The sequence below is a fragment of the Borostomias antarcticus genome (assembly GCF_949987555.1).
Source record: "Borostomias antarcticus genome assembly, chromosome: 8".
In the NCBI taxonomy this organism is placed as follows: domain Eukaryota; kingdom Metazoa; phylum Chordata; class Actinopteri; order Stomiiformes; family Stomiidae; genus Borostomias; species Borostomias antarcticus.
This window is the reverse complement of record NC_140241.1, coordinates 2,248,922-2,275,915: the sequence shown is the minus strand read 5'-3', so window position 1 is coordinate 2,275,915 and position 26,994 is coordinate 2,248,922. Positions and strand designations below refer to the sequence as shown.

At 43.9% G+C, this 26,994-nt stretch overlaps 1 protein-coding gene across 2 annotated transcripts; it reads left to right on the top strand.

Moving 5' to 3' along the window:
• pnp4b (purine nucleoside phosphorylase 4b) lies at positions 1-26,994 on the top strand. 2 transcript variants are annotated; one of them, XM_084442672.1, is made up of 7 exons: positions 1-158; positions 2,881-3,056; positions 6,119-6,222; positions 13,808-13,983; positions 16,530-16,720; positions 23,953-24,032; positions 25,288-26,994. In XM_084442672.1, exons 1-7 carry the CDS (start codon positions 136-138, stop codon positions 25,432-25,434), a joined length of 897 nt encoding a protein of 298 aa, XP_084298798.1. In that variant the 5' UTR covers positions 1-135; the 3' UTR covers positions 25,435-26,994. The 2 variants fall into 2 exon arrangements, with proteins under 2 accessions (XP_084298798.1, XP_084298799.1); XM_084442673.1 differs by having other exon boundaries at positions 7-158; positions 2,884-3,056.

The following is a 26,994-nucleotide window of genomic DNA, read 5'->3' as shown; positions in this document are numbered from 1 at the left end:
AGAACTCCACACAGACTTCAAAGACACTATCTCTCTGTGTGTCTCTCTCTCTTGTCTCTCCTAACACAGTCGATAGTCTGCCGCTTTGATTGCTTCACATCTTCCCCTGAGACCTGGCAGATCTTTGCGTGGGCCATGCACTCCAAAGGAAACCCCTGGTAAATGCTCTTTACAGCTCATTGACACTGTTTTATCATTCTACTTTAGTTCTGTTATCAGTTGGTTTATTGCACATCAACCATTCAGAATGATTCAACATGCACAACATCTTTATTTTTATTTTTTATTTTTTTTGGGGGGTGATAAGTGGATATTACTAATAAAACAGCAGTACTAATTAGCCTAGACAGAGTGTAACACAGTATTTAAAGCAAATCAGCCTTACAGTATCAATTAGCCTTACAGTATCAATTAACCTTACAGTATCATAGAGTGAATGAAATATTAATGACACAAACAAATGCTGGGTTAAAAAAAACAAAAACAATTTTGCGTTATTTCACCAAGCCAATTACACGTCTAATCTAACTAATACTGGCTCTGGCAGGAGATTCCACGTTATAATGTTGCTCAGTTTATTAAATTAATCCCACATTATCATGTTGCTCATTTAGGCCCATGTCACACGTGCATGCTTGCCAAGTCACACACAGTGCATGCTTTGAATATAGCCAAGCCCAAACTGGATTTGAATTGCAAACAGGATATGAAAATATCATTTGGGGTGGATAATGTGTGTACAGTATATTGCTTTGAATGCTTCCTTGGGTCATGTAGCCCGTTCTAGTAGTGAGATTCTTAGTGATACTTAAAACATTATTTTTACTCCCCTGAATATTTCTGGAGTATTTCCCATAGTGAATAAAGAGGCAAATAAAAAGTATTTCAATTTCAGATCAAGATCAGGTTCATACAGTACAGTACATTGCCAAAACGACTCACTACGAAACACTTAGTAATTACTGTCTCTCTCTTCATGTTTTGTCACATATTGCATGATATCTGTGATTTATCACATTATAAGGATTACCAACAGTTCCTAATACGATGTGCTGATCATTGGTGAAAAAGTTGAAAGGGAGAGACTGGCACTTAAAAACGCTGACACTGAAAACCAAATGCCAAGTCACAAACCTAGGTGTCATGTTTGATTCAGATCTTAATTTTAAGACCCATATTAAGAGTGAGACTAGGATATCTTTTTATCATGTGAGAAGCATTGCTAAGGTGAAACCTTTTATCTCCCAGACTGACACTGAAAGACTAATGCATGCTTTTACCAGTAGCAGGTTGGACTTTGCTTCTGCTACCAGTAGCAGGTTGGACTTTGTATGTTGGTGTCAGTCAGGCGTCTCTCTCTCGCCTGCAGTTAGTCCAGAGCGCTGCCGCTCGCCTGCTAACTGGAACACGTAAGCAAGAGCACATTACCCCGCTACTGGCTTCCCTCCACTGGCTTCCTGGGCATTTTAGGATTGATTTTAAAATTTTGCTGTTTACTTTTAAGTGCCTAAATGGCTTGGCACCCATCTACCTCTCGGAGCTGCTGGAACCCTATGCTCCTTCAACGTCCCTCAGGTCCTCTGATCAGCTTCTCCTGGTTGTCCCCAAATCCAGGCTGAAGCTCAGGGGGGGTCGGGCTTTCGCAGTGGCAGCCCCTAAGCTCTGGAACGAGCTGCCTCTGCATGTTAGACAGGCCCCCACTCTGCAGGTGTTTAAATCACGCCTCAAAACACACTTATACTCTTTGGCGTTTTCCTAACATGGCCTAAGAGACTTGTCCTTGTTCATGTGACATACTACGTATGTTTTACTATGTGCTCTTTGTGTGTTATTGCTGTTTGACTTGACAGCACTTTGGTAAATGGTAAATGGACTGCACTTATATAGCGCTTTCCCAACTTAGCGGCACTCAAAGCGCTTTACAATGGCCTCTCATTCACTCATTCACACACACATTCACAGTAGCTGCCATGCAAGGTGCTAACCTGCTCATTGGGAGCAATTTGGGGTTAGGTGTCTTGCTCAAGGACACTTCGACATGTGGACAGTCGGGCCTGGGATTCGAACCACTGACCCTTCGATCACTGAACGACCCGCTCTACCAACTGAGCTACAGCCGCCCCAATTTTGTTGGTCAACTTTGTTGTTTTTAAATGTGCTCTATAAATAAAGTGGTGTGGTATGGTATGTCATGGATTACTGTAATGCTCTCCTATCTGGTAAAAGAAAACTATTAGCCAACTTCAACTAGTACAAAATGCAGCAGCACATGTCAAACATACCTTTTTAACATTGCTCTTACCACATAGTTTTACTTGTTTAAATATCTTAGTGTTCTTAATTTGCATTCTGTTTTATAGTTTTTATTCTATTTTACACTCACTTTTAATTTACTTTTTTATTTTATTTTATCTTATTCTCACTGTGTTTGTATGATTCATGTTTTTATCCTTCTCCGTTTATGTACATTTGTATGAATGGTGCAACAGTATATAAATAAAATGACATCAAATCTGTGATTTATCACATTATAAACTGCCCAACTGTCCAATTACCCTACTACTACTCTGTGATTTAACTAATTATAAGGTAGCCTACTACTGCTGTAACTCACTATAACCGTGGACACACTGGAATATTTACTGTATAATGATTAATACATGTTACTTATCTTATCTATATACATAAACTTGTGTTTACTCCAGGGTCAAAGGTCAAAGGCAGTTGAGTGGTATTTTAGGTCAGCATCAAACACTCCCACACGACCCAGCGAAATTCCTCTCTTAAACCTCCCTGTCTATTTTCACTTGACTGGCATGTAAACAACACAAAGTGGGAGGTAGTATCTGTGAATAACGTGAACCGTCTAACCTCTTCCAGTAGCTGCTGCTCCTTTGATGACTACAAGCACACGTCTGAGTGGCTGCTGAGCAGAACCAGACACAGGCCCAAGATCGCGGTGGTGTGTGGCTCCGGGCTGGGCCTGCTGGCGGAGGGCGTCACCAACAAGCAGACCTTCCGCTACACCGACATCCCCAACTTCCCCGTCAGCACAGGTGAGGCGATGCCACCGTCGCAGAAAACAGACAAAGGCACGCTCATCCAAAATGTTTAAGACTGGGTGCTAGACAGAAAAGGAAAAGTAGAGTCCGCACACCAGAAATATGCTTCCAGGATTTTTTATTAAAGGAGTAGTAAAGGTAAAATGCATGTTTAGCCCTGTTTTAAGGTTATGATCATATACAATGGTTCAGATCAAAACGTTGACAAAACAAGCACTTTTGAGAAAGTCTGATAATTGCTCTACCAACGTTTTGGTCATACAATGGATGTGGGTGGGCACCGTGAAAAATCATTCAAAAACATGTTAAACTCTCGATTTCAAAGACAAGAAGATTAAAAGGGTTAAGGTTTTGGGGGCCAGATGTGCTAGACACACACCACAGAACTCACACCAGAGATTTAAATCCATGTTACCTCTCCCCATATTACCTGAACTATCTCTCTCTCCAGCCACACATTTCTGGAATGGTTGTGTGAACGTCTGGTTTGAGCTGCCTTGCTCAGTGAACACAAACACAGATTTGGTGCCATGTGACTTCTGCCTCGGCAGATGTAATAGACATCCCCTCCCTGTTAACATGACATCACCCAAATTACCATGCGTGATTGGCCCAGACAACAGGTGAACCTGCCTGGTGTTACTAATTACACTTTCACAGCAGAGGAACCATCATTTCGGCTTGATAATTCTAAAAAAAAAAATTCAACCAAGTAATTTGTTATTCAGTTGTTATTTACAACTGAGGCAGTTGAATGGCATTCGTTTTTTTTTTTTGCTTCTTTTGCGCATTTGTCAAAGTGTTGCATTAATAATTATAAGCAGCTAGGGTGAAAATTAAAATGAGAAAATGAACCTAGAATGAATAACTGCGGCCCATGAATAAAATATGGCTTGAATAAAAATAGGCCTTAATATCTGCCAAAGGGACTGCTTATTATGATTTTAACCTATTTAAATATTCATAATGCAGAGGTAAATGTACTGTCTGCAGTGCGCAGATGTACCTGGATATGTTTGTATTACTAACTATCTAATATTGTCTGTGTGTGTGTGTGTGTGTGTGTGTGTGTGTGTGTGTGTGTGTGTGTGTGTGTGTGTGTGTGTGTGTGTGTCTGTGTTGATACAGTAAGAGCAGGTGCAGGTAGTTGAGTCTTTCTAGTTGAAAAGTTGCCTTACATCTCGTGTCAGTTTTTGGTGCGTTCTTGAACAACAAACATCTATGAATACACATAAATGTCAGTGATGTTTCTGAAGTGCAGTCTTCCTTGGAAAGCAGATATTTTTCAAATTACTTTTAATTCCAATTCAGTTCATGTCCCATTCGTCCCCATTATCTTGAGGTTAATTTAACTGTCAGAGTTGGTTTGGAGGAGACAGTTAAGGATTTGTAATTATGGTAAATGGACTGCACTTACATGGCGCTTTTCCACCTTAGCGGCACTCAAAGCGCTTTACAATGGCCTCTCATTCACCCATTCACACACCAATGGCAGCAGCTGCCATGCAAGGTGCTAACCTGCTCATTGGGAGCAATTTTGGGGTTAGGTGTCTTGCTCAAGAACACTTACACATGTGGACAGTCGGAACTGGGATTCGAACCGCTGACCCTTTGATCATTGAACAACCCGCTCTACCAACTGAGCTACAGACGAACTAACTATGTTCAGTTAGACATTAGTAGCATTGGTATTGTCTTGGTAAATAAAATTGTGTGTGTGAACTTCTGCGATGTGATTTCAGGCGATATGGTAGTTCACCTCTCCCAGGGGTTTGGACCCTGCATCACCGGAGCAACTCTTTAGACCGTCTCCAGAGCTCCCTGGCTCCCAGAAAAATTCACCAGAACCCTTTTTATGAAGTGTTTGATGCTTAAAATGTCCAGGGGGAAGACCATCATTTAAAAATGGCCTTAAGAAAAATCTGTCTTTTCCATCCATTTTCTATCTTCTGTAAAAGAACAGGATATTGGAGTTGTAGATAATTTATGGGTACTTACAGTATTTCAAGTTCAAGAAACACTTCCATGTAATCATACGATATGGTAATCCATCACATCGAGTCCACAACAAATGCTAATGTAGCAGGTAATTCAATCTAGACTAGTGCTTTAACTCGGTATGATCCACACAAATATTTTGCTTCATCACGCTGCCAAATTATTCATAAAATGACAAATCCTGTCCTGGCAAACACACATTCACATTAACATATTCCTTCAAACCATCAAACATTACTCTGCAGCAGAGTAACCAAATACCATAGTTCAAATGGAAAAGTACAGTCACCTACTAAACTTCAAATAAGGATCTTTTGTTATTCTAATGAACCAGAAATGCCCAGAGAGGTATTGGCTTAGTGGGTAACACTGCCACCCCCTTTTCTACCTGTATGATCTGGCGTGCATTGAAATTCAGCAAACGTTTGCAAACATAAGGTCTGAGAAAGTAGTTTGTGGTGAAAAAAAATAGATGCTGTACTCAAGATTCTGAGGGAAATGTATGATTGAATGAATGACTTGAATACCGGAGGCCCTTTTTACTTCTTACTAAAGTTAAATTAGGTTGTACTAGATCCAAAATATATAATCTCAAAGAGCCTAACCTCTTGATTCCTTAGCGTGAGGCAGCTTGATGTACAAGTCCACCCCCTGGACATGACGCTAGTATGTCACAGAGACTCACCCCCAATCCAACCCTTGATGCTGAGTGCCAAGCAGGGAGGCATTGGGTACCATTTTTTATAATCTTTGGTATGACTCGGCCGGGGATCGAACCCCCAACCTTCCAATCTCAGGGCGGACACTAACCACAAGGGCACTGAGCTGGCTAGAATTGAATATAAACAAAACATCAATGTTTATTCTACACAACCTATTGTACATACAGTACTGTAACCATGGGAACATGTGTCTGGCCCAGCCTACTGTGTGTATACACACTATTTGTATGACTTCAAACATCATCTGTTAGATTAAATGATAGAAGTTATCTTGACAGTTGGAATGGCGGTATCTCTGTCCGCTGTCCCTCCATGACGCTGTGTCTGTCCGTACAGTTCCGGGCCACGAGGGATGCCTGGTGTTCGGCCACGTGAAGGACAAGCCCTGCGTCTTCATGCAAGGCAGATTTCACCTGTACGAGGGTTACTCTTTGTGTAAGGTAAGACAAAATGGCAAAGACAACGATTCCTTTTCTGAAAAGAAACAAGTTTCATCATTATGCATTGAAGAATATCATAGTTCAATATAATATCAAAGTAAATGTGTCTTGAGTTACAGAGAAATGTAAAGGTTTTCCTACCACAGCGTACTAGACAATTCAGTACAGCCAATATCCGAACAAAAGACCATGAGAGTACACTTACTTCAGAGCTCCTGTTGAGCTGAGTCAGTCATATCCATCCACACCCCCCTCTTCTCTCTTCTCATACCACAAACATCAAACATGATTAAATGTGCTTTATTCTGCTCTTTCCTCCCCGGCTCAAACCTTTCCTTTGAGACCAAGATGACACCTCTTCACATTATTTTAGCCATCGGTATCCCCTACCATCCACGAAGCAGCTGCTCCACCCTAATCTAGAAACCTTACATTCCGGCAAACTGTGAGAAAGGATGTTTTGTACTATTCATCTCTGGGGTGTGCTTTGCTTATTACATTCGGCATCAAAAACCAGTAAAGTGTGACACAAAGGTGCCCCCTGGATTGGAACGCTATGCTAAGCAGTCTCCATTTTGGCTCGACAAGGTCATGTGAGCTGGAGGAACGTAGCTCCTGTTTGTATAACAGAGAGGGCCTGACACCTCTGGCCTTGGTCCTTCAACTTTATATGTCACAATCAGCAAAGTGCATGGCTTAAAACCCGGGCTCGCAAATACTGACTCGGCAGAGGGCTGTATATTTTAATATACAACGGTTTGAGGAGCCAAGGTTTATTTGGTTCCTGTTGCATGGCAGAATTGAATGAAGGTCGCTGTGAGCCCCCCGGAACATTTTGGCTTTACTAAAAACAAACGGGCAGGTGTCTACTCTATGTCATATGCTGCGAGTGGAGAGTAGAGGAGGGACTGTTGAGCCTAGTATTGTCCTTCTTAAAGTTGTTGGTGGAGGGTGCGGTGGTCAAACGATGCGCCCCGGGCTGATGTAACAGTTGGTTGGGGGGCGCATTATCAATAAAAATAACATAACATAACAAACTATACAAATGTAGAAGTGGGGAAAGACTCGCACACCTCCAAATATGGCAAAGAAAAATCGTGGCGAGAGACTTAAGTTGAGACCTTGAGGTCTCATGACCGAAACGTTTTTTTATTTTTTAGCACCTGAGCACTGTTCACGATGAGCATTCATTAAATCTTTCATCAACTTATTCCTAAGTCTCTCGCCAAGATTTTTCTTTGCCATATCTGCAAGTGGAGAGAGCATGGCATAAAAAAATAAAAAAAGTGACGAAGCAAGTTGAAGACCAGGCCAAGACCAACGCTTGTCATCCAGAAAGGGTGAACAGGAAGAGAATTAAAACAGTGAATGCTGAAATAAACAAGAAAAAAAAAATCAGTTTAAAGGAGTTTAAAGAAAAGTGTTGATCTTTTAGTTTAGTCGTTGTAGAATTACCACAAAATATTCCTCATAGTGGCATCTGTGGCTCAGGAAGGTAGAGCGGGTCGTCCAATGACCACAGGGTCGGTGGTTCGATTCCCAGCTTCTCCTGTCCACATGTCACTGTGTCCTTGAGCAAGACATTGAACCCCAAATTGCTCCTAATGAGCAGGTGAGCACTTTTCTTGGCAGCTTGCCGCCATTGGTGTGTGAATGTGTGTGTGAGTGGCTGAATGAGAGATGCGTTGTCCGTTGAGGTAGAAAGGAGCTATATAAGTGCATTCCACTTACCATTTTAATCCCCCTGAAATGAGAAAAAGGCTGTTGCAAATCCAATCCCTATACAGGTGTAAGCCCACAGTCAATAAACACTAGAAAGCTGAAAGTCAAGCCGTTCATAGGAGCATGTTAACGACTGCTCTGATGGAATTTCATGGTAGTTGGCACCAACAAAAAGGTGCTTCAGTACGGCTTGATTCGGCTCCTCTCTTTCACAACTTCCTGTTTACCTCCATGTCTGAAACATGGGAATGTCCTCGTTAAGGGACTAACCATACGTTAATTTTGTTATACGTTATGTTATGTATGATCAAAGGCAACATACTCTAGTTTACACATTGGGAATTAGGGATGTGACAAAATATTGTGGCACTGAATTTCGCAATATGACATGACATGTCATATTGACATGTTATATTGACATGACAAAAAACAGTCTCGTGATTTTTTATTTCATTTTTATTTTTATTTTATTTTTTTACTATGCAAAGCAACTTTGGGTACCCAGAAAAGTGACAAAATATTTTGTTTGCAATATAAAATTGCAAACAAAATACAGTGCAAACAAATGATGGTATACTGTTAAGAAAAAGGGAGGCATAAATGCATCAATTATGTCCTAATATCGCAGGTTATAATAATAATAATAATAATAATAATAATAATGCTTTTTATTTTAAGGCGCCTTTCAAAACACCCAAGGTCACCGTACTGAACATGGTTAATAAATGTAAACAGGCAGAACGTTTACAAAGGTAAAACAACAACAAAACAATTATAAACATCAGTCTAAAAAAAATATAGAGACAAGAGTATCCCATCTATGGCAAGAGTGCTCACAGCTCTGACATTGCCTCTTGCCATCAGTCCAAAGATTGCATATTTATGCTGTCGCCACAGTTTAATAACATTGATCCATGGCGCGCCATATCCAATTCCTATCTCTTGACTGTTTTAGGCTAGCATAAACTCCCCCATCTCTTAGCCCTTGTTCTCCTTCAGTCTGGGAGGGAGAGGACAAATTTACACATGCTTATGTCCAGGGGGAATCGTTAAGCCATCTTGCAGTGTCAGAATCCACTCACTGGTAAATTGCCGAAGAATCGCAAGTGGAATGTCAGAGTAATTGCGACACTGACAACATGACATGATGTATTAGAGTCAATCAGCTGTGATGGCTGTCGAATGCCAGGGGTGTTATCAAAATGGGAGCTTAGTAAACCTACGGAGGCTCACAGCGCGTTCCTGTCAATCAGTACAGCTAATCAACGTAAGCTTTCCTGTCCCTCTGGAAAATCGGCATGCATTTTTCGGCATGCATTTCATTTTTGATAGTTTTGGTTTAATACCAAATCAATCAATCAATCAAAGCTTTATTTGTATAGCGCATTTCATACCCAGAGGCAACACAATGCGCTTTACAGAGAACAAGGGAGGTGGGCATACGACCCACCCCTACATATTCCATATTCCTTTGCTCAGCATTCCAGCACCAGGCATCACTCTTCTTTGTAATTCTGTGTCGAGCCAGCCTGACTTCCTTCATTGTTCGTCCCTAACCTTGTATACCCAGAATGCATTTGACAACAATGACCCTATCAATATACTGTATGTGTGGTATACTATGACAGTCAATAAAGGGCATAGGAGACAGAAGAGATGTATAGTGCAGATGTATTGACTCCACCCAGCTTGCTAGCTATGTCACCCTCATCACTGGCCATGACTGTGAGACGAGGCAAGGTTTTGTCATTCATCATTTCACATTTTCAGTGTCTGGGGCGTGAGAGAGAGAGAGGGGGAGATAAAAAAAAAAAATATATCGAGAGAGAAACTGTAACAGAAAAGGTCTTATCCTAGTACTGTAACACTTACTCTGCCCTCTCATTCGTCTGCACTGAGAAAGACTGAGGACGAATAAGCCAATCAATCAATCAATCAAATCAAAGCTTTATTTGTATAGCGCATTTCATACCCAGAGGCAACACAATGCGCTTTACAGAGAACAAGGGAGGTGGGCATACGACCCACCCCTACATATTCCAGAGGGAAGCAAAAAAACAGTATCACCCAGGGGCCAGATAAGTGAGCTGTAAAAATTCTTCCCTGACCCCAATCAGATGATCGGCCTCTGCTATATTGCTTATACCAGTCAGGCTTCATCAGATCCATACAGATGGCGATGTAGACCTAAGAGGACGCCTCCACACACCATTGACGCCATATTGTGAGGCACCTGGCATGGTAGTCATGTGGTAGGTATAGCTATTGTGATCAATACACCAGACAAAGCGACAAATCAATCAGCTAAATTTACCTCAGCGCCAATGCAACTGATACAGCTGAGGTGTCAGGGTGCCTTCTACCCCATTTGCCTCTCATCCTCTCCCTCTCTCCTCCCCTCTCCTTCACCACAAACACACTCCAGCACATAGATGTGCCGTCAGCCTCTCTCACCCCTATTGAGCTCTGCATCCCTGTTTTATTTATTTATTATTTAACCTTTTACCCAGGGAAGCAATTAAGAACACATTCTTATATACAGAAGCAGCCTGAGGAAGGGGGAAGTGGGAGGCTGAAAATAAACATGTTATGTACACATCATTTACATCAACAATGATAAAATACATTAATATGCAGAAATAATGATGGAAATAGAATAATATGAGAGGTTAAGTATAAATAGCATCATATTAGGTGAGAGAGAGCAAGAGAGAGAGAGAGAGAGAGAAAGGGGAGAGACAGAGAGCGAGAGAGAGGGAGACAGAAAGAGACATAGGGGGGCGGGGGGGGGGGGTAGTAGGGTGGGGAGGGTTAGTAGGGCGGTGGGAGGGGGGGGGGGGTAAGGAACAGAGGGGGGGGGGCATGGAAGATCAACAGGTACAACAGTTGACTACGATCTGTTGTAGATTTTGTAGATCTGTACTGATCTATTTCTCCCTCTTTCTTTGTGTTATTGGACAACAGCACTGAGGGTAATCTCCCTCTCTCGCTCACATCTGGCTTCATATTTATACCAAGGCTCTTGTATAGTATCATGGTACAGTATTGTGGACTATCCATCTTCATTTCACAAATGATTTTATGAGGTACTTTGGGTCGAAGAGTTGCGCCTTTGTATGCTTGAGTGTGAAAACAGAAACACACACACACACACACATACACACACACTCCTCCTCTGATCCCCTAAGAAGTGGATTAAGAAGTGTTATTTGTATGAAGCACCCAGCAGGTAAGAGAGAGATGGAGGAGGTGCTGTGACCCAGCAGGTAAGAGAGAGATGGAGGAGGTGCTGTGACTGACAGAGGCAGAGACGCAGGGAGGGAGCGGAAACCGAGAGCAGCTGGAAATTTGGGATTTGGCATCGAAACATAATCACCAGTTACAGCTCTGCAGGACGACAACCACTCCTGACTCGCCGTCAGACACATTTCCATGAGTCACTGTTCACACTTGCTCTCTCTCTCTCTCACTCACACACACACACACACACACACACACACACACACACACACACAAAGGTACACACCCAAGAAACACACAACACATTCACCCTGTGCATGTGTGTTTAACCGAGTTGAATTTGTTAAAACTCACTCATCAGTATAAATACCTCCCAACCGTGCCATCGAATCGCTGGCTTTTCGGTGGCGTAGCTGGCTAAGGTGGTGTTCATGAGAGGTGTTCATGAGAGGTGGTCTTTTTGGTGACGTAGCTGGTTAAGGTGGTGTTCATGAGAGGTGGTCTTTTCAGTGGCGTAGCTGGCTAAGGTGGTGTTCATGAGAGGTGGTCTTTTCAGTGGCGTAGCTGGTTAAAGTGGTGTTCATGAGAGGTGTTCATGAGAAATGGTCTTTTTGGTGGCGTAGCTGGTTAAGGTGGTGTTCATGAGAGGTGGTCTTTTTGGTGGCGTAGCTGGTTAAGGTGGTGTTCATGAGAGGTGTTCATGAGAGGTGGTCTTTTTGGTGGCGTAGCTGGTTAAGGTGGTGTTCATGAGAGGTGTTCATGAGAGGTGGTCTTTTTGGTGGCGTAGCTGGTTAAGGTGGTGTTCATGAGAGGTGGTCTTTTTGGTGGCGTAGCTGGTTAAGGTGGTGTTCATGAGAGGTGTTCATGAGAGGTGGTCTTTTCAGTGGCGTAGCTGGTTAAGGTGGTGTTCATGAGAAGTGGTCACATGCGTTGGTAAGTCAGAGGACCTGAGATCGAACCCAACGCAGGCATTTTTTAATTTTTTTATTTAAGGTTTATTAACAGATAAAACTTGTTGAGATGAAAGGAAATCTCTTTTTCAAGAGTGACCTGGCCAAGAGGGCAGCACACAATAAAAACACACAACCATCCAGGTTTCACACGTACAGAACAACAATAAAACACTGATAGAAAGTTTCAGGAGTGCGTAGGCAGGATAGGAGTTTAGTGACAGAGACACTTCCCACTACTTTCAAGCTCCAAATCCTTTAGGATTTCCTTAAAGGCGTCGTGTGAGATCAGGTCAGGGAGTTTTAAGCCCTTTTGTAGGAAGCTCCGATCAGAAGGGGCAGCATATTTAAAAGCTGTTCCCCCTTCACAGTGTTAACACTCAGAACAGTCAGCTGCAGGGCGCCCTGGGAGCACAGGCCATGTGAGGATGGAGGCAACACAGACGAACGACAGTGACAGGTGTGTACAGTATAACAATAATAATAATAATAATAATGCATTTTATTTCAAGATGCCTTTCAAAACACCCAAGGTCACCGTACATGGTAAAAACAAGTAAACAGACACACAAAATGTAGGTACAACAATAAGAAAACAATAACAAAACAAAAACAAAGTATGTGTGTGGCACAAGACTACCCTTCTTGAATCACGTGACAACCTCGGCGCAAGACAAGTGACAGAAACGTATGAATGCACACGCTACCCTGCTGAATAGAAGTGTGTCATTTTACACACATCCACTCTGTGACTAGTCCTGAGGAACTGCTTCCTTATAGACCTTACTTGACCTTACCTGACCTCATGCAACCTAGCATGTTTTTGTTCATCCAGAAAGTAGCTTGTCCTACTATAGTGTTTTCATGGGTAGGGTGTTGGGAGTGGACATGATGTCTGGTATCTGGACATGATCTTATTCAGCACCAGCCAGAGCTTGCTCCATGGGGGTGATGGGTTGGATAGGCAGGCTTGCAAAATTATATTATCCTCAAATCAGCCCCAAATTGCCCACTGAAAAATCCGAGCATCAGCCCCTCCAGAGTTCTACTGATCAGTTTGACATTTTATTATTCTTTATGAGTAAATAAATGGTTCAAAATAAGTTACTTATTTTTAGGCTGGCACCAGTGAGCTAGTGGCCCAGATGTTCAGTGGAAAATTGACCTTAATGTGAAGCATTGCCTACTGGGACATTAAGTGTTGCGAAAATTCTTATCTCTCCGTACCACTCCTCTCCTCCCTACCCCATATTTCTCCCTCTATCCATATTTCTGTTTCCCCTGCTACCTCGACGGCCATCTTTTCCTCTCTCATTCTCCTCTGCTATCTCCCCCGTTCTGTTCTCCCTCTCGCCTCGCTCTCCTCCTCAACCTCCGCCCTCTTAGCCGGTAGACAAACATACTCCAGGAGCTTGCTCCATCGCCTCGTTGAGAGCAGTCAGGGAAGAATTTTTACAGCTCACTTTTCTGGCCCCTGGGTGATACTGTTTTTTTGCTTCCCTCTGGAATATGTAGGGGTGGGTCGTAACCCCCCCCCCCCCCATTGCTCTCTGTAAAGCGCATTGTGTTGCCTCTGTGTTTGAAATGCGCTATACAAATAAAGCTTTGATTGATTAATTGATTGATTTATTGATTGATTGATTGATTGATTGATTGACCCTCCACCCTCGCAGGTCACGTTCCCCATGCGGATCTTTAAGCTGCTGGGCGTAGAGACCATCATAGTGACCAACGCCTCTGGAGGGCTGAACCAGGACTTCAAAGTGGGTGACATCATGATCATCAAGGACCACATTAACCTGCCAGGCTTCGCCGGCCAGCATCCACTGTGTGGACCCAACGATGAACGGTACAGGGGTGTGGGGAGAGGAGAGAGAGAGGGAGGGAAGGAGAGAGATGGAGGGAGGGAGGGAAGGAGGGAAAGAGAGAGATGGAGGGAGGGAGAGAGATGGAGGGAGGGAGGGAAGGAGAGAGGGAGGGAAGGAGAGAGATGGAGGGAGGGAGGGAAGGAGAGAGATGGAGGGAGAGAGAGAACGAGGGGGATGGAGGGAGGGAGGGAAGGAGAGAGATGGAGGGAGGGAGGGAAGGAGAGAGGGAGGGAAGGAGGGAAGGAGAGAGATGGAGGGAGGGAGGGAAGAAGAGAGATGGAGGGAGGGAGAGAACGAGAGGGATGGAGGGAGGGAGGGAAGGAAAGAGATGGAGGGAGGGAGAGAACGAGAGGGAGGGAGGGAAGGAGAGAGATGGAGGGAGGGAGGGAGGGAAGGAGAGAGATGGAGGGAGAGAGAGAACGAGAGGGAGGGAGGGAAGGAGAGAGATGGAGGGAGGGAGAGAATGAGAGGGATGGAGGGAGGGAGGGAAGAAGAGAGATGGAGGGAGAGAAGAGAAGAGAGACGGAGGGAAGGAGAGAGATGGAGGGAGGCAGAGAACGAGGGAGATGGACAGATGGTGGCGATGGAGGGAGCAAGGGAAGGGAGGAAGCGTAACACGGATGGAGGAGGGAGAGAGAGAGGGAGGGAGGGAGGGAGGGAGGGAGGGAGGGAGGGAGGGAGGGAGGGAGGGAGGGAGGGGAACAAGAGAGGGAGAAGACGGGAAAAGAATACATTCTGTGCATATGACTGTCGGGATAAAAAGCAGCACACATCAGAGAAAAGAGATATACCATGGGAGAAAGCAGGTTGGAGGGAGGAAGAGAGAGAGAGAGAGGGAGGGAGGGAGAGAGAGAGAGAGGGAGGGAGGGAGGGAGAGAGAGAGGGAGGGAGGGGGGGAGGACGAATGGGGCAAGGCAAAAGGAGGCCAGAATGATGAATAGTATGTAAAGAGAGATGGAGAGATTGGGAAAGAGGAGGGAGGAGAAAAGAGAGAATGGGATAGAGGGGAGGATAGTGCAGCTTCACAGGTCGGCGCGGACACAATGATGAACACACAGCGAAGAGAGAAATAGAAGGATTGAGAGAGTTAGAGAGAGAAGATGGTGAGGAGGAGATACATGGAAGAGAGGAGAAGAAATCGAGGAGGGGTGGAGAGGGGGATGGAGTTATGGAGGGAAACGGGTGGAAAGAAAAGCAGAGAGAGAGAAGTGGGGGAAGAGAGAAAGAGAGAGAAATAAAGTGGTCTCATTAGTGAGGGAAGACCTTGAGAGAAAGAGAGACAACTGAAAAAAGGAGAAATATAACAGGGCAGTGTTCAAAATATAGTTTACACAACTGCAATATTGATAAGGGACATGTTTGTCATTCATCACTGTCAACAAAACCCATCAACGCAAATAGCATGAATTTCAATTTATTTCCTGAACTGGAGGCTCAAGAAATAATGAGTTGTCGTGTTCATGGCTACTCACATCTACGTATACGATGTAAATGCATTGCAAGACAGAGACTGTGCCATAGATCACTACTGTTTTGATAGAATTGCTTTACATTTGTCCATTTACACACTGCACACATACTATCTCAGCAACCTGCATGTAAGCACAATATTGCATCTTTCACAAGAGACTCGAAACCCTTCACAAGAGACACAAGACTCATCTTATATAGAGCTTTTTTTTAACTCAAAGCCACTTCACAGGGTTACAAGGGGGGTGGGTATTGAGATGGACAACAGACAGTCAAAGCACAGCATAACACAGTCAGCACAGCACAACACAGTCATAGCACAGCACAACACAGTCATAGCACAGCACAACACAGTCATAGCGCACCACAACACAGTCATAGCACAGCATAACACAGTCATAGCACAGCACAACACAGTCATACCACAGCATAACACAGTCATAGTACAGCACAACACAGTCATAGCACAGCACAACACAGTCATAACACCTCACAACACAGTCATAGCACAGCACAACACAGTCATAGCACAGCATAACACAGTCATAGCACAGCACAACACAAACACAGGAGAATGGATGGAGGAGGCGGGGCTAGGAGAGGAAGCGGTGGAGAAGAGAAAGGCCTTGAGGCGGAATTGGAAAATTGAAAAGTCTCTACTGACCTGGGGGGGAGAGTTCCTTGGGAGCCGCCCTGGAGAAGGCCCTGTCCTTCAAGCCGTGACATTTTGGACCTATGGGGGTTGAGAGGAGGGGGGGGGGGGGGTTGGGGGAAAGGAGGTCCGTGATGGGAGGGGTTCTGCAGGGTCCGGCAGAGGGGACTGGTTTATTGATGGAGGTGATTTTATCTGCAAAGAATTGAAGGAATGGGTTGCATTGTTCAGGTGTAGAGGTGGGAAGGGCGTTGATACGAGGTTTGGGGAGATTGTAGTTGCAAGGACAAAGCCCATATAGCCATACCTGTATCTATGAGTGAGCATCCACCAAGATGTCCCTGGTCTGCTGTACTGTATACTGTATGGATTAGCCTGTATGGGTTTGTGTCTTCTATCCTACAGCTTCGGGATCCGTTTCCCCTGCATGTCAGATGCCTACAGCAAGGAGCTGAGGAAGCTAGCCCTGAACATCAGCGCTGAGCTGGGCTATACCAACTTTGTCCACGAGGGGGTCTACTGTATGGTGAGCGGGCCCAACTTTGAGACCATCGCAGAGGCCCGCATGCTCCAGATCCTGGGGAGTGACTCTGTGGGTGAGTGGACATGCACAATTGCGAATATAAGTGATAAGTGGGGAACTTGTGGGGTCAAAGTTACGTAAAGTAAGAGTAATATTCCAATGTTTTTAAATGGCTGTTTGCCTGATGGCTGGGGACTAACATTTCTTGTGAAATCCTGAGCCAGAATGTGTTGATTGCTTAGCTATAAATTATATTTACAAGTGTCGGGATAAAATAAATGGCAATCCTTCAATCGTACAGTTAACACCATTAATGGCACCACACACAAACCCACTGACCAAGCATCTACAGTACTAATTGGTCGTCCGTTGTACAAAACCCTGGTGAGCTTGTTAATAAATGATGGCGCTAGCTCCACTAGCGGAGCTGAAGCATGCTAATTACAGTAGCATAGCGATTAGGTCAACAGGGAGACCAACGGGCCGCTACACGCTGTGACACTAATTGGTCCACTGATCTGATGCAGTATCACGTTACACCACAAACAACCCGTATGAATGCAGTGTCTGAATTTCATGGCGTCTTCCATTGTCGAGTCACCAAAGAACACGTGTCTCAATACCTTGAGTCGTTGTCGTCGTTGTTGTTTTAGCCATAGCAACAGAGCTGACAGCCATTTTGTTTCCTTGTGTTGTGATACTATTGATTCAAACACCTGTTGCTTCTGTGAATGTTACTCTCCATGCTTATAACGTATACATACATGATGAATATCTTCTTTGTGCGCCCAATCGATGTGGTGTGATTTTTGCCTCTACACTATAGAAATTGTATTCAACTTCGGTCTATCAGACATGTGTCAAATCCTTTCACTTACATTTATTTAAGAAGTTACCTGGATGGATAAACAGCCTTCGCTTTTTACTATATTCCTGAGCTATAACTGTATATAAAACAATATAGTTTTTTGTCTCTACTGTATGTCTCAGCATCTGCGTCCATGTATACATGTTATTGTTGTTATTATGTATTTCTGTATGACTCTCATGGAGGCGGCTCTCATGTTGTGCATGGGTGGTCTGCCTGCCTCTGTGGGATTAGAGGGCTGTTCTCATCCAGTACTATTAACAGTGGGAATGGGACCCAGACCAAGCACAGAGCAGACGGAAATTAGCTTTCAACTTCAAACTTTGAAATCAAAAGCAGGTGCATACGCAAGAGTATTAGGGCCAGCAACTTTTTTTTTCTCCTGAATGGGATGGAGGGGGGTTATATTCTGAGTTTTAAGCCAGAATTCCTGAGAAAAAAAATGTCCAAGATTAAAGTCAGAATTTAATAGAAAAAAAGTCAGTTAATTATTTATTGGTCCTATTCGTTAAAATGGATGACATGAATACTCTTATCAAGTTATACTTTGGAATTGGATTTAGTAATAAGGAAATTCTTTGTCTATTGTCCCAAAATCACCTTATTACAACAAGTATTCATATTTTGAAGCAAAGTTGTTGTGAACTGGGTCTTTACAGAAGGAGAAATCATTCCGATTTAAATGAGGTAATAGCCTTGATGCAGGAGGACCTATCGGGAAGAGGCCAAATGCAAGGCCATCGTTGGATGCATCTTTGTGCCCTTCGAAAGGGGATTTATGGTGCAACTAGATGTGATACGACAGATAATCAAATGAATTGACCCTCAAGGTGTGGAACAGCGAAGGGCACATCGTCTGTGGCGATGGCAGTACTCTCCCCAAGGTCCTAATGCACTCTGGCATATGGACTCTTGTGACAAACTAAAGCCGTATGGAATAGGGATCAATGGTGGCATCGATGGCTATAGTTGTTACGTGGATAGAAGCATACACTACAAACAACGACCTGAAAGTCCTAGCTGGATATTATATTCAAAGCATTGAGCGTGTTGGAGGTTGTCCAGAGAGGCTGCGAGCTGATAAGAGCACGGAAAACTGAGATGTTGAGAACATGCAGTTATTCCTGTGAAGAAACCACCTATATATATAAAGATAAGATATTATGATCTTAATAATATGTCAATTATGATCAGATGTTAACTGTTGTTGTGTATTGTGTATTGACTAGACTGGTTGTCAATACACAATTGGTAGGAAGAATATTTTCATTAAGATCCTGCAGCAAGAACTTGATAAAGTTGCGAGGAGATTGAATTCACTCAATATCAGACCAATGCCAGCCCAGAATGTGCCCGGAGGTCATCCAGTCTAGAATAGAGTCCCACAGATGTTTGGTGCAGAGGACAGACTGAAATCAATTGACCAAGAAGAGGTGGATCTATGTAAAGAGGAGTGTACAGCCAAGGGTCAATTGCCTTGTAGTGAAACTGTGTTTGAACGTTCTGTTTTGCTGATGCAAGAAAATTGATGGAACTCTCCAAATGATGCATTTGATGCTGCTGAACTGTACTGTAAATGAAAAATCTTACTTGGCTTAGTTTAGATTTCAAACAACACGCTGAGTGGTCGGTCAAGCTGGTTTTAAACAAAGACAATAGTTTTATTTTGTTACGATTCTGCAGATTCGGACTCTAGCACAGGAAGTGAATCCGGGCTGAGTGAGTTCACTTGAGGACGAGGTAGATAGGTTATAACGTGAAAAAGGAAGTGACATAGTTTCAGGATGAAGAGGACAGGGAAGTGATGTCACACAGGAAGAATTTGTAGTTTTAACAGAATGATCTATGAGAACGAACTACAAAGTTAGAACAACAGTCAAGTAGGAAAACAAAACACTTTGGTGAGACTTGAATTTCATTCACAGTACACATCGCTAAGAATGGAGATACTGCAAAACCTTTAAAGATGCCGTCCACTTGTCAACGTAGCCACTTTAACGTAGCCACATCTTGTTTATGTTCACCTAACGTGTGCTTGTACTGTAGTAGCACTGTAGTTGTGGTGTAGTGGCACTGATTTTGATTTGAGTGAAGGCTCTTATGAGTGTTTTGAGTGAGTGAGTGAGTGAGTGAGTGAGTTGTTTTCATTTATTCTATACTAATTTAAGTTCTATTTATGTCTTAGGTTTTACACTCTCAGCGGCTAAGGGACGCTCCACACGAGCCATGGGTTATCCTCCATTCAAGTGGCAAAGTGGAGACTGCCCATTGCACATACATGGCTGGCACAGAGAGCTTAGATGCAGGTAGTGGTTCGCAATCCCACGGATACAGATTGATTTTCATCAACCAGGCACAAGCTTGGATCCTGGGGTTACGTGTTACTTGGAGAACACAGAACCTGAGAGAGTTGAGAGAAACTTTGAGAGAGAGAGAATCTGTCCGGTCCCTACTTGAAAAGGGCAGGAAATTGAGGTGTGTCCTGTTTGCATAGACAGCACCAATTGGTCATTCACACAGAGGGAGGGGTCCGTGGGCTGCTTGGGGCTGCTTACCCCACCCACTTGGGATCATAAAAAGGGGTGCCAAGATTCTCTTAAGAGTCTGGAATCATCAAATATCCCTGTTATGGTTTCAACATGATATTACATTTCCCCAACATGCATAATCAACTGATTAATGATTTTAGCTTCATATTGATACCAAACATTGCTAGGTTGACTTTAAAACCAGTTATTTACAAGACACAGTAACACTTGGTTACAATGCATCAATGCCCATACTTAATTCCCGTGGCTTATTCTCATGGTGGTTGCATCACATAGTTGAGAGAAAGTAATTGCACGTTATTAAAGAAACAAGACAAAGAATGTTCATACTCCTTTGTCTCACTGAGGGCCCATGTGCCCTCAGGAATGCCATTGATTTATTACCCCAGGGAGGGAAAAGAGAGGAGGACCATGACAAGGAGAGAAAGTCCCATTTCAAAGAACCAGTCTTTGCTAAAAGGGTTTCGTCAGATTTTACTGTGCGGTTGACAGGAAACAGTCTAAATGACCCATGTTCCCCCCTACACGACTTCACATGGATGAGTCACTGGGTAGGAGAGAGCAGGATGTCCCGGCATTGCCAGATCCTTATCAGGCATAACCAACATTCCAGACAGTGAGATGGTCTCACAATATTATGGTCTGTAGAATATTTGTCATGTCCATCTGCTACACTCTATTTCACTGCAATATGCATTGCTTGAACGTTACAATGACACTTTATCTCTTTATCCTGATTCATGCTAAGTGCCCTTATCTGTGTTATGCTTCAACAATAAAGATATTAAGAACTGGAATGGTTTGAAATTGGATTTTGTTTTCTCAACCCGCTAAGGCAATTGAGTGGTTGCAGTGACATCAATGAAAGAGTGGGCAAAGTCACGCTTAAGTCTTTTTGAGGTCATGGGACTAGACAGCAATATCAAAACAGGAAGACAGTGCCACACACTCTGGCTCCATTCAGTTGCGTTATAAAATCAAGTACACCATCATTTTGACATACGGCTGTTTTTATCAGCTGCTTGGCACCACAGACGGAGTGAGGGGCACTTTATTCCTGTTAGAATCAAGGGAGTATCAGGTGCATTCTACTACAAATGTACAAGAGAATGGCTTTGACTTTTGACTTTACTTTAGTGAGCAAGCTGCAGCATTTCACAGCAGTAACATCAAGATAACAAAAAACACACCCCCGCCTAACAATGTAAAGGAAATATGTATTTACACAACAGATGAGATGACATACTGTAGGCTAACATGCAGCAAAGACAATTTACAAGTAAGCCCTGTCAGTGTATACCAGGGACACTTACCTCAGCTATATTGTTCAGTGGGGCACATTTTCAGGAAATCATTATTCACATTTTAGTATGCTACACAAGCCAAAGCACTTAAAAAACATTTTCTGCTACATGGCAAGTTGCCTATCTTAGCCTCTTGACTCGCTTCTGGTCATCTAATTTTCTTTCATGAACAGAAATTAAATAATCCACATCAAAACCCACACAATATGAAAGAGGAAAATAAGAGGCTCTTTCCATTTTGCAGTTTATGGCCTTGATTTTCCCTTTAGCTAACAGATTTATTACACTCGCTACCTCACTCCATCTCTCCCTCACTATCTGGTACCACATGGCCTGTTTCATAATAACATTGGGGCACACAGTCACTATCTTGTCAATGATGGCACAGCCCTTGTCTTCAAATGGAAGAAGCAGGGCCACTGGTATGGTATGATGTAGCATGCAATACTTATTGCGTACCACACAGATCACTGTCTCAACATGGACCCTGAGATGTGCTGTCTGCCGTGTAGGGCTGGGTATCGATTCGAATTTCAAGAATCGATTCGATTCCCATTCACAAGGTTCAGAATCGATTATCACGATTCGATTCAATATCGATTCGGTTAGTGTTACTAAAACCTGTTTGTTTTTTTAGCTGTAACCTTAATTACATGACTGCCAAGTTATGCAACACATCAATAATAGGGCTGGGTATCGATATCCAAAAATGAATGAATGAATGAATGAATGAACTATTCATTCCTTCATTTATTCATTCATTCATTATATAAAGATCGATTTTGGGATTCATGAATCGATTCAGAATCGATTAATCAATTTTTTTTAACACAGCCCTACTGCCTGTCTCCTCTACCGATTTTGGATCCATCTAGGCGTGTCCTCTTGTGAATCCCGGGCTTTTCACTTTAGTGAAAATGAAAACATTAGTGTGACATGGTCCTCGATGTCAAATCCACAGTCTGCCAAAACTGTGTCTCCAGGCAACAGAGAGCAAGCTCCGCCGGCTGCTATGGCAGCCGAACACCAGGCCCTCAGTTGGATTACGGTGGTTAATTACAGCTACTGACAGGGGGCACCATGAGTTGGATTACGGTGGTTAATTACAGCTACTGACGGGGGGCACCATGAGAAGGTGTCTGCCTCGCACCCCCAAACTCACTGGTAGGTCTAGACACTCCCCCCGTCAATGCCCCATCTCTGCAAGCAAAATCGCATCACAATTTGTGAAAAGTGAGACATGCGAGGGCAAAGACCGCGAATCATCACGTCCCGTGGCAAAAGAAGTGTCTGACCTCTGGAAGGCCACAACTCCTAGCGGCTAGTGAATTCACACCGGAGGAGTTCGCTGCTGCGCTCCAGCATGTAAAGCCAGGGAAAGCTCCAGGGCCTGATTCTATCTGCCCGGAGCTTATACTCCATGCCACGCCTGCCTTGAAGTCCTGGTTAAGAGCGTTCCTCTCTTCCTGCTTGCGCCAACTCAAGATCCCCAAAATCAGGAGAAGAGCCCTAGTTGTCGCGATCCCTAAGCCGAACAAGCCTGAAGGGAACCCCAAGAGTTACCGCCCCATCTCTCTGTTATGTATCCCCTTCAACATCCTCGAGCATCTCATCTACGCCCGTCTGGACCCAATCATCGACCAAACGTCCGACGCGGAAGATTGACCATAGATCAAGTTACTTTGATGACTCGAGACATTGAGGACACCTTCTCGGCTAAAAAGAAGGTCGGAGCCGTCTTTATAGACCTGATGGCTGCCTACGACACCGTATGGCACGCAGCCTCACCTGCAAGCTGCTCCGCCTGCTGCCGCCTGCTGCCGCCTGCTGTCAGCATGATCATGGAGCTTGTCAGAAACCACAGCTTCACCCTCACCACCGGTAGCGGACAGCAACAACGGCATCCCCCAGGGATCTGTCCTGGCCTCCTTAATAACAGCTACACCTACGACCTGCTGATCTGAGTCTCCAGGAAGTACGCCTACGCAGACGACCTAGTGCTGGTGTACTCAGCTGGAGACTGGCAGGCCGTGGAGGAGACCCTGAGCCAGGACATGCAGACACTAGCGGCATACCTTCACAGCCTTCCCATCCTTGCAGGCATCCAGCCCGCTGGTCTCCGCCGCACAGGAACCACAGCACGTCTCGCCTGCCCCTAAACCCCTAATTGCCCCTTATTGATCTTTTGGTTATTGTGAAGTTGGTCTTAAATTTCATTCCGAGTGGCAATAAAAAAGTGTCCCTATGCCATCCATACCCCCCGTTGAGTGTTTTTCACCACATCAGTAATTGCCATTTAATCAAAGGCCTCTCTCTCTCTTTCCTTCTCTCTCTCTCTTTCTCCCCCCCCCCACATTCCCTTTGCTCCCTCCGCTCTCCCAATGCCCTTGCACTCTCCCTCCCATTCTCCCATGCCATGCTCACTCATCTCTATGTATCTCCACTCATCTCTCTCTTTGATCTCCCCTATATGCCTTTACCCACTCTACCTTTCACTGCCCTCTCTACCCCCTTCATACCTCCACCTCCCCCTCTCCACCTCCCCCTCTCCTCCTCCCCCTCTCCTCCTCCCCTCCATGGACAGGAATGAGCACGGTGCCCGAGGTGACGGTGGCCAAGCACTGTGGTCTGCAGGTCTTCGGCCTCTCTCTCATCACCAACAAGGTGTGGCTTCTACTCTATTATATATTCTGCTATTGTCTATTATCTTTGTTCAATTTGAAGGGAGGAAGGAAGGTTGCGTACGCAAGAGTCACGGGCCAGGTCCACTAGTCAGCAATGTCTAGCGGGAAAAGAAATATCGCCTCCAATTCCAAACCAATGAAGAACGAGTGCCGGAAGGTGAAGTGAATGATCTTCCGGTGGCGGGGGCCAAATGATCTGGCAAGGCGATGCCAATTCGCAGTTAATTTACACTGAGCTGCCAGGCTAGTATCCAATCAATGGGCTGCGAGGCTAGTATCCAATCAATGGGCTGCAAGACTAGTATCCAATCAATGGGCTGCAAGGCTAGTATCCAATCAATGGGCTGCAAGGCTAGTATCCAATCAATGGGCTGCAAGGCTAGTGTCAAGTCGGGAGAGGGTGAACGTGAAAGGGGAAAACAGACCCGACCAGCGATCTCCGCAAACATGGAGGCAGATTTAGAAACAGGGCTTATTTCAATAAAACCTGACCACATACCAGCAATCTACGTGGTTACGTTCTCGCCTGAAATAATATTACATCTTAATGAAGTGACATATTAACAGTCCTGCAGACAAAATTACAACAGTTGAGTCAACTAAAAATGGGCGGTGGGTGAGAGGAGAGTGAAACCGGGTGGAACGCCCACAAGCGAGCAAACCGCAGAGGGCACGATAATCACATGACTTCATTCGCTGGTTAGTGGACATGGCCCGTTAATCAAAGGCTCTGACCTGCGGGGGGTAGTCCAGACTTTCAAAAGTGAAGGAGGGGTTTCACTCTCTTTTTGCTACAGTCCGTTTATAATAAGGAAACCAACACTTTAGCACTCAGTGCCTTCGTTAGGGTTCTTCATAACGATTGGACTGGAGCAAAGACAGTGTGCACTCTTCATTTGGTTCTATTGACCTTATTCACACGGCGGCCATTTTGCTCTTACGTCACGCTCAGGGTGGGAGAATGCGGAAGTATCCATCGACCATATAGTACAAGTTCGTTATAAAAATAACACTTCAAGATTCAAAATAGTCAAAAATAACATTCAGAATACACTACTGGAATTCCAAACTCATGATTACCGGACTCTGATTGTTTTTCACCGCGGTAGTTTTCACGTTATGAAATACATGGACGGGAATGAGCTGATGACTAATGCGCTCCTATGAATTTCATAACGTAAAGGATTGTAAAGTGATAGCTGCTGAAACGTCTTCCTTGTGGTGATACCGCGCAGGTGTCTCTGGACTACAGCCGCGAGGAGAAGGTGAACCACGAGGAGGTGCTTCAGATCAGCAAGATGAGGGCGGAGATGCTGCAGCAGATGCTCAACACCCTCATCGCCCGCTTGGACCATGTGGACCAGGGCATCAATGTCAACTGAGGAGGACAGACGTACACTACAGATATATAATCAACTGAGGAGGACAGACGTACACTACAGATAGATAATCAACTGAGGAGAACAGGGGGGGAAAGACGTACACTACAGATATATAATCAACTGAGGAGGACAGGGGCGGAAAAGACGTACACTACAGATATATAATCAACTGAGGAGACAGGAGGACAGACGTACACTACAGATATATAATCAACTGAGGAGGACAGGAGGACAGACGTACACTACAGATATATAATCAACTGAGGAGGACAGGAGGACAGACGTACACTACAGATATATAATCAACTGAGGAGGACAGGAGGACAGACGTACACTACAGATATATAAACAACTGAGGAGGACAGGAGGACAGACGTACACTACAGATATATAAACAACTGAGGAGACAGGAGGACAGACGTACACTACAGATAGATAATCAACTGAGGAGGACAGGAGGACAGACGTACACTACAGATAGATAATCAACTGAGGAGACAGGAGGACAGACGTACACTACAGATATATAATCAACTGAGGAGACAGGAGGACAGACGTACACTACAGATAGATAATCAACTGAGGAGGACAGGGGGGGAAAAGACGTACACTACAGATATATAATCAACTGAGGAGGACAGGAGGACAGACGTACACTACAGATATATAAACAACTGAGGAGGACAGGAGGACAGACGTACACTACAGATATATAAACAACTGAGGAGACAGGAGGACAGACGTACACTACAGATAGATAATCAACTGAGGAGGACAGGAGGACAGACGTACACTACAGATAGATAATCAACTGAGGAGGACAGGAGGACAGACGTACACTACAGATATATAAACAACTGAGGAGACAGGAGGACAGACGTACACTACAGATATATAAACAACTGAGGAGACAGTAGGACAGACGTACACTACAGATAGATAATCAACTGAGGAGGACAGACGTACACTGCAGATAGATAATCAACTGAGGAGGACAGGGGGGGAAAAGACGTACACTACAGATAGATAATCAACTGAGGAGGACAGAGACGTACATTACAGATAGATAATCAACTGAGGAGGACAGAGACGTACACTACAGATAGATAATCAACTGAGGAGGACAGACGTACATTACAGATATATAATCAACTGAGGAGACAGTAGGGTAGACGTACACTACAGATATATAATCAACTGAGGAGACAGTAGGGTAGACGTACACTAGATAATCAAGTTCCTATTCATGTTCACGCACACATTTTTCCATCTACATCCCACAGTGAAAACCTTTCTGGTGTAATAAATTCTCTAAAGCATGTTTAAACTTTGTTCACAGAGCCAGTGTGTAAAAAAAATGAAGATATAATCTCTTGTTTTTACTAAATTGTGCTTAATTGTTTCGGAATTGTTAATTGATTCTTGTTTGTCATTTTGGTTATTATTGTTTATGTAATATTGTTTCTTGATGTTCATTAATGATATGTAATCACTCACCGACACTGCAAATGAGAGTAACTACTCAGTGTAATTTTGAGTATAAATAAAGCTTGAATTGAA